Source organism: Carettochelys insculpta, chromosome 12 (genome assembly GCF_033958435.1).
Source record: "Carettochelys insculpta isolate YL-2023 chromosome 12, ASM3395843v1, whole genome shotgun sequence".
NCBI classification, from domain to species: Eukaryota; Metazoa; Chordata; order Testudines; family Carettochelyidae; genus Carettochelys; species Carettochelys insculpta.
Window position 1 is genome coordinate 19102651 of NC_134148.1, and position 21107 is coordinate 19123757.

General features: G+C 47.2%; 1 protein-coding gene across 4 annotated transcripts in view; it reads left to right on the forward strand.

Moving 5' to 3' along the window:
• Positions 1 to 21107, forward strand: part of ZNF280D (zinc finger protein 280D) — a 115041-nt gene that overhangs the window by 14498 nt on the left and 79436 nt on the right. For all 4 annotated transcript variants that reach the window (XR_012647231.1, XM_075007343.1, XM_075007340.1 and 1 more), the window contains exon 2: positions 13804 to 13955. Coding sequence is in view for 3 of the 4 variants with exons in the window: in XM_075007343.1 (XP_074863444.1) it covers positions 13811 to 13955 (145 nt within the window). In the remaining variant the exon portion in view is untranslated. The remainder of the gene's footprint in view (positions 1 to 13803; positions 13956 to 21107) is intronic.

The window sequence follows — 21107 nt, forward strand, 5'->3', positions numbered from 1 at the left end:
GGTATGATGCTATGGACAAAGGGATTTTTTTCATGATGGACGCCCTTTTGATTTCAGGGCTGTGTTGCTTAAATTCCAATTCAAATTTTCATTCAAATTTAATCCAGATTTCGCAGGTTTACTTTGACCTTCTTCTTGCACACCTGACAGCAGTGCACAACGAAGCAGCCATACTTGGAGGGTCACTGTGGTGCTCTTTGGGATACATATGGGACACTTCCGGAGGCTAGCAAATTCAAATTAAAGAGATGGTGCTTCCACACTAGCCTTGATTCAAGATTTTAAATTTGAAATAGGGGCTATTCCTGTCCTGTAATATCGATATTCTCTTAATCAGTATTATGGCTCAGTAAATGGAGTTAACAATATTACATGTGAAGATAGTCACATTTTAATATTGAGCTAAAGCCTTGAAATTCAAATTTATCTCGTAGCATAGACACAGCCATTGTGTTCTTCCTAGGACAGTATTAGCTAATGAAACCAGGTCTGTTTGTCACATCTAAAGGGTAAAGGAAATGAATAGATTTTAAATGTGTCTAAAACTTCCTAACTGTAACTTTTTGGCAAGAGGGAGTTTAGATATAGTATAGCCAATTTAAAGAGTATCTAGACAATTGGTCATATGTGCTTACACACCACTGTTTCTGTATTCAAGATTAAGGAATTATCCTGTTTTATCTAGTCATTAATACTGTGGCTCAAGTTTAAAATATTCCTTTTCGAGAGCTCAGAATTAAAATTAAATCCAATAATTATTGTAAGAAGACTCTTCCCCTCCCTCCCTCCCCAAAGGCTTTCACATGTGATTGAGCTGTGTAATGAAATGCAGAAGGCAGTGGTGTGACCATGATAGAAGAGTTTTCAGTCATCCAGATCTGATCAGCTGAATGCTTGGAGGTAGCTTGTGATCTTGTGACCAATGAGACTAACCCAGAAGTCCTTCTGGAAACAAATATGAATACGGAAGTCACTCCTGTACTGCAGCAGGAAAAATGATAAACTTGAGGAAATGTTTCAGTGCAGCGGGGCAGCCTGTGCATCACCTTTGTTCTGATATCATCCCCATTAACATACATTCACGATTGAATGTATAAAATGAAAACGTGGAGCTGGATGAAACTTTTCAAATGTGTGGTGTTCATGAACATTTTTGCATAAACAATTAAGGTTTTTAGAAACTTCTTTTTTCAGAAAAGTTGTTTGACCAAACTTTTCAACCTACCCTATTCAGCTGGTGGTTCAGGAGTCAAGCTTTTGTGCTAGCTGAAAAAATTACAAAAGCAAAGGATCTTCATGGCAATAGATTCTCAGATACCAGGATCTGTGTCAGAGCAGTGAAATACTTTGCTAGAGAAGCTATACTTTATTAAAGTATTTATTAAACTGCTTATACAATTCAGGAAACTCCTGTGCTGCCTACATGTAGCAGTCCTGATGGAGAAGCCCTTCAGTTAGTCAGCTAGTTAAAGAAAACTAACTTGACACAGTTTGTGGCATCAGATAAAGCAACAGTGTTTTTGTGATACTGACCATGGATGTTCCTGAACCAACTGAACAGTTTCACAGAGCTTCTAGTCTCTGCAAAGTAAATTTTCGGTTGAGGATTTTCTCTGACATAATACAAACATGGTTTCCCTGTCCATTCCACATAAACTATATTAACACCCACTAGTGAGCAGGAATGTTTCTGACAGCATATGTCAGAGCCATTTTATTTCTGCTATTTAGAACATCTTACACATGCAATATTGGAGAATTAAAGTAGCTAACTTAAAACAAAGTTTGCCATTGGATTCCATAATGCATAAAAATCAGTTATGAAGAATGATTTGTTTTGGTAATTAGTAGTAGTAGGCATCCTTCGATCCCGCGGGTCATGGGTTTGCGCCCCAGTTGGACTGATACGAGCAGTATCTTCTGTGGCTGTGCAATCCAATCCGGGAGTGTCAGTCCTTTCCACACTGTGAGCAGCAGTAGGCAGTTGTCGCTCTGGTATCACAGGCCCGGATCTTCCTGAGGGCTCTCCTGTCTTCCACCTCCTTCACCAAGGTAGTTTCATACATAGCAAGAGCTTCCTTCACTCCCTGTTTCCAGGCATGCCTGTCTGAGGCGAGCAAATGCCAGGTGTTCGTACTGATAGAGAGAGCGCTGAGGTCATGCTTGCAAATGTCCTTGTAGCGCAATTTAGGTTGCCCTTTCGGCCTTTTTCCAGACACCAGTTTGCCGAAGAGGAGGTCCTTCGGTGTTCGGCCATCCGTCATGCGTGAGACATGGCCCAGCCAGCGCATACGCCTCTGTTTGAGAAGGGTGAACATGGAGGCGGTGCCTACCCTCTCAAGCACTGCGCTACTGGGGACCTTGTCCTTCCATGAGATACCGAGTATGCGCCTAAGGCAGCACGTGCAATGTGTTGAGCCGCTGCTTTTGTTTTGAGCACAAAGTCCATGTTTCACTAGCGTACGCAGTGTGCTCAAAACACAGGCTGTGTAGACCTGCACCTTGGTGTGTACAGTGAGCTTATTGTTAGCCCATACTCTCTTCATCAGCCTGGAGAACGTTGTGGCGGCTTTTCCAATGTGCTTGTTGATCTCGCTATCAAGTGACAAGTTGTCCGAGATCGTCGAGCCTAGGTACACGAACTCATGGACAACTTCCAGTTCGTAGTCTAGCATGCTGATAGATGGCTCATTACCCACGTTTTGGCCCATCACCTGGGTCTGATTTAAGCTGATTGTGAGGCCAGATTCCATGCGTGCATCCGCAAAGTGAGTTATGAGTGACTGCAGTTCCTGCTGAGTGTGAGCAGCAATAGCTGCATCGTCAGCAAAAAGGAACTCCCTTAGACACTTCGTAAGCACCCTGGTCTTCGCTCTAAGGCTCGACAGTTTGAAGAGGTTTCCATCCATTCTCATGCGGAGAGAGATGCCCTCTGTAGCAGTTCCAAAGGCATATTTGAACAAAACTGCAAAGAAGATGCCGAACAGTGTTGGAGCCAGCACACGCCCCTGTTTCACTCCGCTGAGAATCTCAAAGGGTTCTGATCTGGATCCGTCATATGATGGTCCCCTTCATGGAAGGCCCTAATAGTGCTGAGCAGAGTTGGGGGACAGCTGATCTTAGCCAGAATCGCGAGCAGACCTTTTCTGCTGACGAGGTCAAAAGCCTTGGTCAGGTCGATGAAGGCAATATACAAAGGTTTGTTCTGCTCCCTGCACTTTTCTTGTAGTTGCCTAACAGAGAAAACCATGTCTATGGTGGACCGTTCAGCTCTGAACCCACGCTGAGACTCAGGGTATACTCTCTCCGCAAGAACATTGAGCCTCTTCAGAACAACACATGCAAATAGCTTCCCCACGGTACTGAGAAGGGAGATGCCGCGATAGTTGTTACAATCGCTTTTGTCACCCTTGTTCTTGTAGACAGTAACGATGTTAGCATCCCTCATATCTTGCGGTACACTGCCTTCTCTCCAGCATTGGTGAAGAATTCCATGCAGCTCTGAAACTAGGGTACTGTTGGCTCATTTGAGGATTTCTGAGGGAATACCATCCTTCCCTGGGGCTTGTCCAGAAGAAAGTGCTTTTAGCGCATCGCTGAGTTCCTCCAAGGTGGGCTCAGCATTGAGTTCAGTCATGGTGGGCAGAGGCTCGCTGGCATTCAGGGCTCTGTATGTAACTACGGTCTCTCTGGCGTACAACTGTTTGTCGTGTTCCACCCAGCATTCCATCTGCTTGGTCCTGTCCTTCAGGACCTCGCCTGTGGCTGACTTAAGTGGGGCAGTCTTTTTTTGTGATGGACCGATGGCCTGTTTGATCCCATCGAACATTGCTCGCATGTTACCAGTGTCCGTGGCTTGCTGAATCTTGGAGCAGAGTTGGAGCCAGTAATTGTTGGCACACCGCCGAGCAACCTGCTGCACTTGACTTCGAGCAAACCGGAGTGCCTGCACGTTCACCTCACTGGGAGAGGACCTGTATGCAGCCAGTGCCTGTCTGTTCTTCTCAATCAGGGGTGTCAGCACTTCAGCGTGGGCTTCAAACCAATTAGCAAACTTGACTGTTTTCTTCCCAAAGGTAGATATCGCAGTATTACAGATAGTGTCCTGTAGTTGTTCCCATCTCTTGCTGATATCATTGTCATCCAGGCAGGGCAAGGCCTCTTCAAGTGCTTGGACAAACTCGCATACTTTTGAAGGGTCACGAGTCTTGCCAGTGTCAATGCGCGGCCTCCCTTCCTCCTTGGAGCGAAAGAATCTTCGCGGCTGGATGTGCACCTTACTACACACGAGCAAATGGTCAGTGTCACAGTCTGTGCTGTGGTAGCTACGTGTCACCCTGACATTACCTAAATGGCTGCGTTTGGTGAGGACACGGTCAAGCTGGTGCCAATGTTTCGACCTTGGGTGTCGCCACAAAACTTTGTGCTGGGGTTTGACATTGATGAAGCTATTGGTTACACAGAGGTCATGTTGGGAGCAGAGTTCAAGGAGGTGCTGTCTGTTTTCATTCATCTTCCCTGTTCCAAACTGTCCCAGACAGGATGGCCAGCTGTGGTGGTCGCTGCCAATTCTGGCATTGAAGTCGCCAAGGATGAATAGTGGCTCATGGGAAGGTACCTCACTGATGGCAATGCTAAGTTCATCATAGAACTTGTCCTTAACTTCCTGGGCAGAAGTTAAAGGAGGCGCATAGACGCTGAAGATGTTGACCATGCCCACTGGTGTTTGAAGCTGGATTTTCAGCATTCTCTCAGTTCCCACATTTGGTGGTATGACTGAGCCAACTAGGCTGTTTCTGATTGCAAAGCCAACACCGTGTTCCCTGGTTTCTTCTGGAGGCTTCCCATGCCAGAAAAGTCCTTCTCCCTGAGACATCCAGAGGACAATAGCCTTGTTTCTTGGAGGGCCACAACGTCCATCCGCAGTCTTCTCAGCTTGTTGTTAATGATTGCTGTCTTCTGGGGGTTACTAATGCTCTGTAGGCCTTCTGTAAGGCCCGGAGTCATGGTCCTTACATTCCATGTGCCCAGCTTGAAGGCTGGATTATTTTGTTGCTTGTTTGTTTTGCCTGGTGTAAGGTTAATGATCCGCCTGTGAGTGATTCCCTAAGCCCCACACATCCAGTGGAGCAAGTGGACCATGGCGAGGCAGCACCTACTTGGCTGGGGGCTGCCCAGCTTGAGGCGGGCGGTAGCTGCCCAATGAGATCCGAAGACCTCTCCCACCGTCAGAAGCAACCCCTGGCGCCTCACTCTACGCCAATCGAGTGCAGTGGCTTAATACTGGTAACTGCTGCTTCTTCTTCGAGTGTCCCCGTGGGTGCTCCACGTTAGGTGTCGGGCTCGCCCCGGCGCCGCAGGTCCGATCTTCCAAGCAGTTTCTGCCGGACCGTGCATGCGCCGGTGCGCGCTGCTCCCTTGCATGCTCCCGGCCACATGCGCAATCCGGTCCCCGCCAGTTCCTCTTTAATCGCCATCGGCTGCAGACGGAATCCGCTCAGGCTACGGCCAGAGTTAGCATATTTAACGTTTTTAACTGTTTTAAAGTTTCTTCAGTTTTAGATTCAGTTAGTCGGCTGTTGTTTTAAAAAAAAAAAAAAAAACCAAAACAAAGAAAGGAAAGGAATTTAAAGCTTCCAATCCTAGTAACAAGCGGAGCACCGGAGGCCAGGAGCCTAGGGCCACTAGCCCTCCTGCTGCGGCAGGCTTTATCCGAGAGGAGAACAATCACAGAGAAGGTGCTAAGTACCCTATTAACAACTCAAAGACTCACCACAATGTCCTCTTCAGGATTCAAGAAGTGTGAGTCGTGCTGCGATGCCAGCGTCTGATGGGCACAGTCAGTGCATAAGGTGCTTGGGGGAATCCCATGTCACTCAGAAATGTTCCTTCTGTGCCAAGTTAACAGCCAAAGCAAGGAAGGACAGGGAAATGCGGCTGAAAATGCTGCTGTTCGACAAGGCCCTCCAGCCAGACGTGCCGGAGCGGCTGCAGCAGGAGGGACCCTCCGGGGCCCATAAAAGGAAAGCCGCGTCCCTAACCCCATCAGCGCAAAAACGGAGGAAAATCTCCCCAACCCGATCCCTGCCGGCAGCAACAGCAAGCAGGACGGGAGGAGCGCACAGCCCCCAGCCGCAGCTACAGCTGATCGGCGGCGGCGCGGAGACGCACGTGGCGGAGGTTCAGCCTCCGATGATCAAACAGCCGCCCTGCACCGAGGGCAGGGCGGCGGCCAAGCAGGCGCCGGAACCGGCCGCACCGCAAACAGCAGCACCGACCCCCGGGGAACCGGCGGCGCAGAGCGCACAGGCACGTGGCCTGCAGGCACCGGGGGAGACCGTCCGCGCGGCACTGCTGAGGAGCGTGCCAAGCGCAGTGCAGACTATGGGGCCGAGATCCCCGACGCGTCAGGGGGCGGAGCCACCCCCACAGGGGAGGGGAAAGGCAGCACAGAAAACACGGCACCGCAGTCCCTCTCCAGACAGTGCTGCAGAGCTGCTTTCTCTGAGCCCTCCGCTCATGCTGCGGACTCCAACGAGAAGGCAGGGATCACCCCTAGCCTATCCGGAGCCCCCATCTCCATTTCTACAGCCAGCCTCCCCATGGCTTGGACCACCTTCGCCCTTCTTGGGCTTCGAGCCACTTGAGTACTATCACAAATAGGTCTATCCAGCGTCCCAGGTCTCCAGAAGATCTCGCTCCCCCAGACGTAGGGGGTATGCACCAAGGGAGTGGTCCAGGTCACCATCCCAGGAGCAGTGTCCGTGTTGCCATGGTCACCCCTATCGTGCGGGGCATAGACACCATAGGCATACCACCAGGGACAGATCCCCACAGACGGTTCCGTATCCCCGAGGGCGATCGCGAACGGGGACAGAGACTCATATATCTCAGGGGGAGTTGGTTCTGGAACCCCGGGATTTTCCCTCGCAAGCTTCTAGTGAGCGGATGTACCACCGTCAACAGGACCCGGAGGGGTCCAGAGAGGCGTACCCTAGCGGTTCCTCATTGTCCTCCCCGGATGAGGCTACAGCCCCAGGGGACGTCCATCCTCCGGACGATCTCAAACAGTTCCAAGAGCTGTTTAAAAGGGTGGCCTTCACGCAAGGCATCCAGACAGCAGAGGTGCAAGAGAAGCACCATAAGCTCCTTAAAAATCTGAGACCTCCGGCCTCCTCTAAAATAGCCATACCGCTTGACAAAGCAATCTTGGAGTCCGCCACCACGATATGGCAGACCCCTGTGACTATTCCGCCTGTTCACAAAAGAGCGGACAAGAAATACTTCGTGCCGGCGAAGGGCATGGAGTTCCTATTCAGCCACCCGCAACCAAATTCTCTGGTGGTAGAATCGTCTCAACAGAGATCAAAAACATCTCAGTTCAAAACAGGGGGAACGGACAAAGATGCCAAGAAACTAGAGCTGTTCGGCAGAAAGGTCTACTCCTCCTCCACCCTACTGTTGAGAGTGGCGAATTACGCAGCGCATCTAGCGAACCACAGTTTCGATAACTACTCAACCTTAAGCTCCCTCATGGACTCGCTTCCAGAGGACAAGAAGCCGGTGCTCAAGGCTATCATGCAAGAAGGCTACGCGGCCTCGAGGACGGGAGTTCAGATCGCCCTAGTCGTAGCGGATACAGCAGCACGCTCAACAGCTACGGCAGTGGTCATGAGCAGGGAGTCCTGGCTCCAGACATCGGGTATCCCGAGGGATCTGCAGGCGAAGATCGTTGATCTCCCCTTTGACACGCAGAAGCTGTTTGCAGTATCAACCACAGCGTCCCCAGTACCACAGGGGCTACAAGCAAGGGTGACATCAACAGCACCAACAGTACAGAACTGCCAGGCGACGTTCTCAACAGAGCCATGCGTCCTCGGGGCAGGGCCAAAGGCCACAAGTTTGACACACAGATCGAGGGCTGCACTATCACTACCATCGCGCAATGTCATCCGAAGCTACTGTTCCACCATCGCCTCCGACCATTCTACGACCAGTGGCAAAAGATCACCACAGACAAATGCGTACTGGAGATCAACGCCACGGGTTACGCGATTCCCTTCCAGTCGCTCCCACCGCCACGACCTCCACCCAGACCCCACCTAAAGGACGCCTCCCACGAAGCGAGACTCAAGCAGGAGGTAGGCCATCTTATGCTTATAGGGGCAGTGGAAAGAGTGCCGGAGCAACTCCGAGGGAAAGGGTTCTACTCAAGATACTTCCTCACAGAGAAAAAGACAGGAGGCTGGAGGCCCATCCTAGATCTTTGAGGCCTCAACCGGTACTTGCGCAAGCAACGCTTTCGGATGATCACAGTCGCCTCTATACTTACGGTACAGGACGATGGAGATTGGTTCGCAGCCCTCGACTTACAAGACGCGTATTTCCACATAACTATTCACCCGGCTCACAGGCGTTTTCTCCGGGTTATGGTAGGCAAAGAACATTTTCAGTACAAGGTTGTGCCGTTCGGTCTCTCATCGGCCCCCAGAGTCTTCACCAAGACTTTGGCAGTGGTGTCAGCCTACCTGCACAGACAGGGGTGTTTATATTCCCATATCTTGGGGGGAAAAAAAAAAAAAGACTGCCTACTGAAAGGGGCCTCGAAGGAGGAGGCACTTCGCATGATATGCGTCACAGCAGACACATACTCTTCGCTGGGCCTGGTCATCAATCTGGCAAAATCAAAGATAGACCCCGCACAGGACATAGAGTTCATAGGGGCACGTATAAATTCCATCACAGCATGGGTTTATCTACCAGATGCCCGCTTTCGCACCGTTGGTTCCCTCGTGCAAGTCATCACCTTCAGCCCTACGGTGCCGGTTCTGACGTGCTTACAGCTGCTGGACCACATGGCAGCAGCAACGTTTGTGGTACAGAATGCCCGATTGCATGTGCGCAGCATGCAGCACTGGCTGGCAAGCGTCTACAAACCAGCAGCACACACTGTCCACACGGTGGTGTCGCCCATGACAGAGGTGCGCAGATCCCTGCAATGGTGGGTGAACCCCAAGAACATGCTAACGGGTGCCCTTTCACCAACCACAAATATCTGTTTTTCTCACTACTGACGCCTCCCACATAGGGTGGGGAGCACACGGGCGAAAAGGTGATGCAAAGACTATGGTTCTCCACGGAACAGTCACTGCACATAAATATACTGGAGCTCAGAGCAGTGTTCAACGCCTGCAAACACTTTCGAGACCATATACAAGGCAAGTAGTCGGGATCAGTACAGACAATACCTCCACCATGTTTTATATAAATCGACAAGGAGGAGCTTGGTCCTGTGCCTTATGTGCGGAAGCAGTCCGATTATGGAACTGGTGCATCGCCAACAATATAACCTTGAAAGCCTCGTATTTACCAGGCGCTCACAATGTGAAGGCAGACCAGCTGAGCAGGCGCTTCACACTCACACATGAGTGGCAGATCCGTTCCGATCTGTTACGACCGATTTTTCATGCATGGGGGTTTTCCCCAGATAGACCTGTTTGCCACTCAACACAACAAGAAGTGCGCACAATACGGCTGCAGGGCAGGACTGGGATGGGGGCCACTGGGGGACGCATTCACGATCTCGTGGAGGGGCCCCCTGCTCTACGCCTTTACTCCCACAGTGCTTATCCAAAGTCTTGCAGAAAGCCAGGAGAGAGAGAGCCCGAATGATCCTAGTAGTCCCAATGTGGGATCGACAGCAGTGGTTCCCCTTACTCCTGAGCATGTCAGACCGTCCACTGATGCCCCTCCCGGTGGCGCCAGATCTGCTCATGCAGCTCAGGGGTCTATAGTGCATCCACACCCCCGAGGCCTGCGACTGCAAGCATGGTTAATCCATGGCTCGGCTCAGCTCCCTAGAGAGCACGCGTATGGAGGGAGTGCAACAAGTCCTAGACAGTAGCAGGAGGACTTCCACCAGGAAGCCCTATAAGCAAAAATGGTCTCGATTCACTGCATGGTGTTCTACCAAGCAATTAGCCCTCCTTGCTGCGCATATACCTGTAATACTAGAGTATTTACTGGACCTCAAGAGAGGCGGACTCTCCCTATCCTCGTTGAAGGTCCACCTTGACGCTATATCGGCTTTCAGACATGAAGAGGAAGGGCACACGGTGTTTGCCCATCCCATGGTTACCAGGTTCCTCAAAGGGCTGGTAAACCTATACCCCCCTCGGAAACCGCTTCCACCTTCGTGGAGCTTGGACCTGGTGCTTAATGCGCTAACGGGACCAGCGTTTGAACCCTTAGCCACGGTTTCCCTCCTTCTCCTTACAATAAAGACGACCTTCCTTCTTGCAATCACGTCAGCTCGCAGGGTGAGCGAGCTTGCGGCAGTCATGGCAACGCCACCCTGCACAGTAATTTCCAAGGTGGCGGTAACCTTACGGCTGCATCCAGTCTTTGTTCCCAAAGTTTCTTCAGAGTGTCGTATTAACGAACCTATAGTTTTACCCTCGTTATCCAAAACCTCATAACTCCAACAAAGAGGCGCGCCTACACCTCCTGGATGTGAGGAGGGTGCTGGTTTTCTATATAGACAGGACTAAGTCCTTCCGGAAAACGGGTAGACTCCTAGTCTCTCTCACTTCCAAATCTAAAGGAGAAGGTATCTCTTCGCAGAGAATCTTGAAGCACATCATATCCTGCATAAAAATGTGCTACGAACTCAAAAAGACTCCTTTACTGGCCACGCCCAGGGCTCACTCCACTAGGGCGGTGGCGGCATTAACAGCTTTTTTCAAGGGCATTGCGCTAAAAGACATCTGCAGAGTGGCGACATGGTCATCCTATGACACCTTCACCAAGCATTATGCCCTTCACAGGGTATTCCAAGAGGATACCTGTCTCTCGACAGCGGTCCTCTCAGGGACAAGCTGCACATGATCCGATTACCCACCTCCTATTTTGGGTTACTGCTGGGTAGTCACCTATCGTGGAGCACCCACGGGGACACTTGAAGAAGAAAGAGAAGTTACTCACCGTAGTGACGGTGGTCCTTCGAGATGTGTCCCCGTGGGTGCTCCACCACCCGCCCATCCTCCCTGCTTCGGATCCCTGTTTAGTGTTTTGCAGGAACATCCGAGGCGGTTGGTCAAGGAACTGGCGGGGACCGGATCGCGCACGTGGCCGGGAGCGCACAAGGGAGCGGTGTGCACTGCCGCATGCGCGGTTCAGCAGAAACTGCTTGGAAGATCCGATCTGCGGCGCCGGGCAAGCCCGACACCTAACGTGGAGCACCCACGGGGACCCATCTCGAAGAACCACCGTTACTACGGTGAGTAACTTCTCTTTCCCATGTTGTGTCACCACTCAGAAAGCTATGCCGGAGTGTTCTCTCCAGGGTGCAGGCCTGGGCATGTAAGTTTGAAGAACCAGCTGATGCCCAGCAGCAGGTTCCCCCTCTCTACGCCACCGATGTAATCCAAGGGAAAGGAAAAGCCAACTTGGCACCATTGTCGTCGCAGGAGCTGCCAGAATGAGATTGAGCACAACCTAAAACTGCCTCAGGGGCTCCATCTCCGGGTTTTTCCTCGGGGTTTACTCCTGAAGCCTTTCCCATGATTAGGTATTGCCGCAAGGCAGCGGAGGTTTTAAATCAGAGTTGCCTTCTTCTAGGTGGGCGGCCTTCCCAGGCTGACGAGCCCCATCTGCCCGAAGCAACTGGTTTTAAGGCGTCCGTCACCTGCCTTTGCCACTTCTCCTGTCAGTGCAAAGTTTCTCCGGGCTTAGAAACTAAGCAACATGTGAAGGCCAGGACTGGACTTCGGTTGTCGGAGGCTATTGGAGACGCACGCTGTGGGAACATTTTATAGATAGTGGGAGCTTATCCTCACTACCACCCCCGGCTATGACATCCTTTTGAGACCATTGGTAATTAACATAATTAATAACCCCAAGGAGATCCCAAACTTTTAGCATGGACTCATGGTTTAACTTTGTGTGGGATGTAATTTTCAAGATAAAAGGCTCTAAAAAATACAGGAGGCTCAGAACACTGACTCTTTAGCCAGGTTTTAATTAGCCAGTTTTCATGAAACTCCTCAGAAGATTCAAGCTCAACTCACATTACATGATGAAAGCTTGCAGGTAGGTACACAGTGCTTTTCAAATAAAACATGTACATTTAATCACAGTAGGATTCATTATACTCGGTATTGATCAAATACCCGTTTATTAGCATCTCCCCATCCTAAGTTAAATCACTATAATATAGTAAGCTTACTGCTTGGAAAACATGACTGTGTTAAATACAAGATTGTTGGCCCTTTTGTGCATCCTGCAGCACAAGTGGGGGAATGCAAAATTGATATAAATGCCATGTTGTGGGAGAATAATTCAACTCTGAGGTAAAGATGACTTCACTGCCCAAAGGGAGCATGGCTGGGGAAGGCACTTCTGTGGTCTGGCAATCCCATGCTGTAATAAAGGCCCCTTTGGGAAACATTACTAGCTGTTGTAGCTTAGTACAGGCTATGCCATAGCTGGCATATAGCTGGGTTCAGAATCCGAAAGCCACAACCACCTGTTTTGGGGCTACCTCTTATTGCTGCATGTAGTGATTTATGTAGCTAAGGTTTGCAGTTAACAAGTTACCTATGTTTGGATTTTTTCTTTCTACTCTGGTTGATGCTGCCAGGTAGCTGACTCAGCATGTGAAATGCTTGTTCTAGGACTTCATTGAATTCTTAATGCAAAACTTATTTAAAATTCAATAAGAATCAGGAGTCTTTAAAATGAGGAAGCTCTTTGTATCAGTTTTAGACTTGCACTATCATGGGATTAAGGAGATGGAGCTGTGGCGGAGAAAGAAAAAGACATAATTCGGATTTCAAATTGGTAGTAATAAAAGCTTGTTTTAACTTGTTTATTTGATCTGTTTCTTGATGTTTTCCTGCATCAAAGACTGTATTTCTGTCTTAAAATAGTTCATGATTCTTTTAAGTAGAAAGGGCAGAGCAGGGCTGAACAAATTGTAAATCCATGTGGCACAATTATAGAAATTAAAAACAATGCCCTCTTCCCTAAAGAGTTGACAGTCTCTAATTTAGACAGATCATGAAGCTAGAGAAAAGAAACATATACTAAAATGATAGAAAAGGGTTAAAACAAACAAAAATAGTGCCAGACAAAAGATATAGAGAAACCCTATCAATTCTCATCTGCTTGTAGAGACTGTGCTTGTCTGGGAAGTGAGAAATGGGCAACATGGCCGTATTTGCACTGAGCTTTTGCTTAATTTCCACTTGCTTCATTGCTAGGGGGAAATCTCTGGTCCTGTTGTAGATTATGCCCTGTGGCTTTGTCAGTAGTAGGAAACAAGATTGAAGCTGGTGTTAAGGAGGGATTTAAAGGAGCTTGAGGACTTCTGGGACACACAAATAGAAATTTAGCTCAGGTTGTTGCAAAGCATGTGGGAATAAAATGAATAGAATGATTACGAGAATGGAGGAGGTTGCAAAAGGAATGACAAAGCAAGGAGAACGAGAAGAGATGGGATTTAATAGGTCTTCTATAAAGTATTTAAGGTGTTTGCCTGACATCCAGTATTACAAATGCCCCATATATGAATGGAAGCAAGATTAAATTTCTCATAATTGGCAGAAATGTTAACAATGAGTTTGAATTGAATGCTGTATGAAGGATAAAACTCATAAAGACTGTCCTGTGGTCATGTTTGCATCAAATACAGTGATTTTGTTATTAAAAGGTGTGGGTTATTTTGGCCATTCTTCCTTCCCCACCCCCCCGCCAGTCCTTCTACATTACATGGCAAACTTGTATAATATTTTTATTACCTAGTTTCAAAATGGCAGAGCTGTTTATGGAATGTGAGGAGGAGGAGCTAGAACCATGGCAAAAGAGAGTGAAAGAAGTTGAAGAGGATGATGAAGACGATGATGATGAACCGATCTTCATTGGGGAGATTACGAGCTCCAAACCAGCCAGTATATGTAAGATAACATTTTGTGTATTAAAAATTAAACCTTTTTAATAAGTATATTTTCTGTCAGTAAAGTTACAAGCTAATTTTTGTGTTAATTTTTTCCTACTCTGCGGTATATATCATACACTAAAAATATACAGCTTTCCTGGGACCCAAGTACATCATAATTACCTGCCCTTTGTCCCTCAGATGAAAGAGAGAAGACTTGAAGGCATTTGTATATTTCAGAAGTTTGGTTAAGGTACCATTTAGGTGACAGAATAAAGTAATTATGGCTGTCTTTGTAGTGAATATTGGATACCTAATGTACATTGGTTGAATTCATCCTTTTAAAAAGAACTAATTGAAAAAGAAAAGATTGCACTTTCTAATAGGGGAAGGGCGGTTTCCCTGTGTTTGTGAAAGTCAAAATCATGGGAGGAAAAATGTTGTAGAAAGAATCTCTTCAAGGCACCTCTGTCAAATAAGATGTTGCTGGTTGATAGTCTGGTGTTGATTCACTTAAAGTAAGAATTTGTCAGTTCTGAAGTTTTTTTCTAGTGCAGGGAGTGAGTTAGGTGATTGCAATGTCATCAGTTATGTCAGAATTCCGTGTTGGCCCCATACTTAAGCCTTGGCCAGGTAAGTGAAGGAGAAAATCATTTTCTTTACCAGTACATTTTAAAATCTTAAGTAATCTTCTAATATCTCTTTGCACTGACGTCTATGTATCTATTACTTGTTTGGGGAAATAAGTAATATTTTGAATTCTACTTTTGGTATTTTCAAAATAACCACTCTTGACTTTTTAAAGAAGTATTGGTAGTGCATTATATTTGAAGTTAAGATAGTAGCCTCACTTAAAATACATACTTTTTTTAAGGGGTGATCCTTCTGGGAGTTGAAAATAATACGGATTGAGAATCTGGGATATCAGGTTAGCTGCAGAAATTAATTTTGGTGGGTGCCAAAGGTCATTTGAACTAGACAGGGTATTTTTAGAAGATGTTGGCAAAAAATGTAATTGAAGTAATGTTCCACATACTGTGTCTTCGAAACAATATCTTTAAAATGAAAACATGACCAAATTTGTGGCAGTATTATAATTTTGACATGGACTAAAGAACAATTTTCAAAATACCATTTTAAATAGTTACATGGTATACTATATGTATATAATATAAATTATTCTATACGATGATGTGTATTTTGGAGAAGAGGTGATTAGTCTGTGTACATTGTAATTTAGACTTCCTAGTTGTCCCACATTTAGGAGTTTGCACATATTTAATGAGCAGTACTTGTGTACTTTGTGTGCAGACGGACGTATTCCGTATTAACACCATTTGACATAAAATGACACTAGTGTAAGACTGGAAAAATAATTGTACGCTAACTTATTTTTAGTGTTTCAGATTTTTAACTTTTATTTTAAAAATCTGGGAACTTTTCAGTGTTTATTTTCCAGGTGTTAAAATTGGGATGAAATCAGGTGAAAAATAAAAAAGGGGGAAAATCACAAAAAAATGAAAACAAAAACGCTTGTTATATATATTTATTGTAGTCTAATTTAATTTTTTTTAATGTTCAAAGGTTTATTTTGTTTCTTGCAGAGCTAATAGTTTTTCCAGAAATCCTGTTTTGCCTATTATCGTATACTTTTTCTTCAGACTGTCCTCACTTAAGTTGAGCCTCTTGCTGTCTTGAAAGTAGTGCAACTTTAAAAACATACATGTTGAAACAAAGGGCCTGTGGGATGGGTGTGCTCAAAACTGCACGTGTCTGGGGTTAGGAAAGGTGTCTTGATGACTTTCAAAAGACCAGCACATCCAGTTTCATATTATCTTGGTTAAATAAGTTCATAGAATTAGTAAATTCACCATTCAGATTTAAAATTTCATTAGTGGCAAATGATTGAAATACTGTGGCATAATGGTCATAGTTTGCCACACAATTTATTTTGAGGAAGGGATGCAACATCTGGATGACTTTCCAAAAAGAATCTTAGGCACTTAATTCTTCAGGGTTCAGATTATAGGATATGATCATCTCCCATTTCTCATAAGAGTGTTGTGTTGAAGGTTTTGAACTCTTTTTAGGTTCTCTTGTGATTGTTTCTCCTGCAACTTTTATGCTCAGTTCAGCTGAGATTTTGATTGTCAGTATCTGCTTAAAGTCTGTGAAATGTGTTGGCAGTAGTACTGTTTTTCTTGAGTGTCATGCAGATCGATGTTTCAAAGAGTGGTTTGCAGAACCTGGTGACATTTTAGTTATTTGCCGTTCACTTCAGAGTTTGTTCATTTCGAACCGACAAACTGAGGATGATCTAGGAGATGCATTGGCACAGTCCACATATTATGCGGTAGGTAGGGTGATCGTATGTCCCTATCCCAAATATGGGCCAGGAAGATATGGCGGTGGGGGTAGCTCCCTGGCTGCAGCTGCCAAGGGTTGAAACCCCGATGGACCTCCCTGGCTGCCCCATGTGTTGGGGATCCGGGAAGGAAGTTGCAGTGGCCCCAGTGTTCCGTCCCAGCCGCAGGACAGTGCAGTCAGGGCACTGACTCCCCAGGGCAGTGGTGTGGCTGGGAACCCAGGCCCCAGCCTGGTCCTGACCTGCTGGGGAGCAAGCCCCCAGTGTGATGGGCCAAGGACTGACCCAGGAATTACCAGTGGCTGGCTCCTGGGCCAGGTTAAGGCATGAGCAGCTGCCCGCTACCACACACACCCCACCTCCGCTCGCAGGGTGCCGGACCTGGGGGTGCTGGGGGCTTGAGGCAGGCTTCATCCTGCCCAGGGTTACAGGTTGGTTCAGTGGTTCTCTGATCTGCCCAGAGCCCAGCTGCCCTGGCTACCTCCATGCGACCAGCATGAGCCTCGTACACGTGGATACCATTAAGGAGTGGGGAATAGCGACAGGAGTCTGCGCAGGGTGGTTGGAGTACTGCAGGGTGGGACTGTGGGCAGCTGCTCCCCAGGGGCTGGCAGAAGGCAAGATACCACAGGCAGGCAAGGAATGCTCACTATGTGCTCCAGGGGGCAAACTCCCAGAGTGCATGGACAGGGCGGGGGTGTGCCTTTACTCCCAGGAAGCTCACAGCACTTCTACGCTGCCTGGGAAGAGCCGTCCCATGGGGGCAGGGGCATAGCTGCTGGTAACTGTGCAGGCTTGCCAGAGTCCAGAAGCCACTGAGCGCAGCGCCCAGCCATGGGACACCTGTGGGCCTCATGCTCTGCCCCAGCCCCATTGGCTTGGCCTGGAGCTCTGCTGCTTCTGCCTGCACTGTCCTAACACACAGCCCACGAGCTTTGGGGTCTGGGAGCCCCCCGCTGGCCTCCAGGAGCCTGGCAGGGCTGGGCACTGCCCCCACATGGGGTGGGCCAGGCACATCGCACCCTATAGCTAGCCCCAGGGGAAAGAGCCTGGCCCCAGTAGTGTGCATGTGCAGGACCCTGGGCACCTTGGCTTTAGCCATGCACCCTGAAAACCACCCTGGAACCCCCAGGCTGGGTGTGGTCCTCGATCCGTGTCAGGCTGGGCACTGGTCTCCTTGAGCCCTGAGCGGCTCGTGCGGTGGCTGGGTGTAGCAGAGCTGCAGAAAACAGCTGGACCCCCTGTCCCCGTGGGTAGGTGCTGTGTAGTGTCTGGGCCCCTCTGCCTATCATGCCAGAGCCATGGTGCTGGACTCCCAGCATCCCCGTGCCTCAGGAAGCTGAGAAGGAGGAGGCAGCCACCCCCACATGCCCCAACACACCTCTTCCTCTGCAGGGCCCCCTGCTGGCTCCCTCTGGTGTGGCTAGACAGCCTGTGTGCCAGCAGAAGGCCAAGTATGGGGCAATTAGATCCTCTTTTAAAGTAAGTCGGGACACCCTCTGGCACCCAAAGTATGGTGCTGTCCCACCAAAAATGGGACAGATGGTCACTTTTGTGATAGCCAGCAAAATACAAGTTCGTTGACCCGTGTGGCACAGATGGGGTAGGTTATTGGCACCTAACTCTGCACTCATCTTGCTCTATGTAAATCAAAGCCTTGAACTTGTTTACATGCTTGAAAATGTTACTGAATTCACATTTTTAATTTCTTCTCTTGCAGTAGTTGTTGACCATGCAGCTTCAATCAGATGAGCCGGAGAGAAAATATTTAGCGCTCCCATTTCCCATTAATTTCCTGTGCAAACTTAGCCATCTATAAAGCAAAATCTATTAGTTATGGCTACATTTTCCTAAGTTAGAAGGTACCTCTCAGATGTGTCAGTTTTTGTTGTGTTGACAGAATGGCTATCAGGAGAGAAGATGAATGTCAGATCAACACAAAACGATGTGGATTTATTCACTTTGTGTTTTAAAATGAAAGCAAAGACTAAGAATCGGAGGCACCAATGGAAAAGTTAAGTTATGCTGAAGTAAAATAGGGAATATGCTTAGGCATCACCTTTGTGGTCTGTGGCCATGATGTTCCAAAATAAGGGGCATATATTATATAATATGAAATAAGAAAATGACACCCAGTAGATTTGTTTTACTGCAGCTTTCTGTATAATATACTTGAGCGATTGTTTAGTTAACTAGGTTTAGAAACTAACAAGCCATAAGGATTAGCTAGGCTAAACTTTTTTTTTCGATCAATATACAACACAGCAAACAATCTGGGAATTCACTTGTCAAATCACTTTTATGCAAAAAGGCATAGAGAGTCTTGAATGATGCATTGCAAAGTGAATGATTGAAATTACTAACCATTTGATCTTCTCAGCCATATCCGTGCCTTGAGCCATATCCTTTTTACCAGTAAGCACTTTTGATTATATTTCATTCTTGCAGCTAGGCCTTGCATCAACTTCTTACACTGTTCACACTTGACACATTTTCCTTTTTTATTCTGTGAATAAATTTCTTCAAAATATTCCCAAATAAGGTCTCTCTCATACCCAGAAGCCATGGCAGTTTTTCCGTGGCAAAAGTGTGGGGGAGTACAGGAAGCTGTGCGTATGCTGAATAAAGACTTTTCTCTTTCTCTTGCCAGTCTATTCTACTGTTGCTTTTTATGCTGCGTCTATACTTTCCTGCATATTGTCTTTCTGTCTTTAAGGCAGTGTCTTAACTAACTTCTTTGCCACGTTTGGCCAAGGTTCACTACCATGTAAACACAGACAAAAGACAATCTTATCCAGCTTGTGTTTTTCATTGCGCATGTTACTTTTTAGCTAAGAAACAGAAATTGACATCTCAGCATTTTCAGGAAGTCAGAACTACTATTTAGGCTGTACAGACTAGAACCATTAATTCATTTTTATGAGACTGTAAGTTTGTGTGTAGCATGTTTCTGATGAGATTATCAATTTATTTTTAAATGAGAAATTTTACAATTTTATTGATTTGAAAAAAAATCAACAACATCCAATTTAAAAAAACATTAAAATGTGATTTTATTTAAAACTCAATGTTTATCTACACAGCTGCATCCAGAGTCCCAGACCTGAGTCCACTCCACCACCCTTAGCTCTTGTCTAGTCACCACACCCAAACCCTGAGTCTTCACCCCACCCCAACCTCCTGTCCTGAGCCCATTCCTGCACTCCAAATCCTTTGGCCCCAGCTTGGAGCCCCCTTCTGCACCCCAAATACTGCACTCCTCTCCAGAGTTCATTCCCCCACACTCCCAGCCTTGAGTCTCTTTCCACACTCTCAACTCCATCCCCAAAACAGATGGTCCATGTTCAGAATGATTTTTGTTATGTGCAGCACTATGGAGGCAATGTATAGCACATCTCCAAATTGATGCGCATAAAAATCAATCTTCACATGGACAAAAAACTTAGAGGGATCACTGGCTCTGTCCTCTCTTTCATTAATGCCCTGGTGAAAGCTCCTAGTTTAAAGCCAGCCACAAACAGGGTGGGACTGAGTGTGTAAGGCTCCAGAAGTACCCAGGCCAGTCCATCCAACCCTGTAAGAAGTTTGGCATTACAGAAGGTAACCAGATGGATAGGGGCATTACATACATTTTTGGAGAGCTGATTGTTTAAATCAGTGCTACACTAAATGGACACGACGGGTCTGTCTACACTAGGAGACCAGGTTGAATTTATTACGGTCAACTTTTTAGCACTCGATTTGATCAAGTCGAGGTGTTATGTCTCCACTTGTGCATAGTGGATGGAGTGCATCCCCACTGGGTGGGCAGCTTCGACTTCACCAGCAATGTACTGTAGTTACCTGTTCCACAGTGCCTGCTGCCTCCTGGAATTCTGGGTTAAGCTTCCAGTTTCTGAGGAGACAAAAACAGTGGTGGTTCTGGATATGTTTCATCAGCCTGCCATAGTGCCCTTCTTCCCCTCCCTCTTGAATACAACGTAAAACATTAGTGTTTTTGTGCCCTTTTTCCATTGGATGTCCGTGCAGACGCCACAGCAAGGCTGACATAGACCACGTCCAGCTTGAAGCTGTTGTGAACATCTCAAACATTCTGCTGTGTTACGTGCAGAGCCTAAGTAGCAGCTCCCAGAATGAGGAAGACTTTGAGGAGGACACAGAGATACGCATATGTGAAACACTGGAGAGGAGCAGTGGGCAGATGTTGCCTGCACTCAGTGCTGTTTACCCAGTGAAATGCCGGTTCTGGTGCTGTGAAACAAGCTCATGCTGGTGGGACTGCCTAGTTACGCAGCTGTGGGGTGATCAACAGTGATTACAAAATTTTTGCATGCTTAAGGCCAGTTTTTTGGAACTTTGCAAATTGCTTTCCCCTACCCAGAAGTGCAGAAATACCAGAATGAGACCTTCTAGTAGCTCTGTGGAAGCTTGCAATGCCAGACAGGTGCTGGTCAGTAGGCAATCAGTTTGGAGTTCATAAATCTACAGAGGGGGCTGCTGTGATCCAACTAGCCAAGGCAAGCCAAGTACCTTTCTGCTATGAAGGACAGTGACAGCTAAATGTGCAGGACATTGTGGATGGTTTTGCTATGTGAATGGTGGTTTTCTAACTGTGGTGGGGTATTGAATGGAACACACATTCCTGTCTTGGTAGCAGGCCACATTGTCACTACTGGAAAAAAAAATCATACAAGTATAGAAAAACAAAATTAATATTAGGATATAACATCACTGTAAGTGTGAGGAAGTGGCATTCTGTAAGTGTTTGGGTTTTCTTGAAGTGAAGAGTTTTTATTTATAACTTGC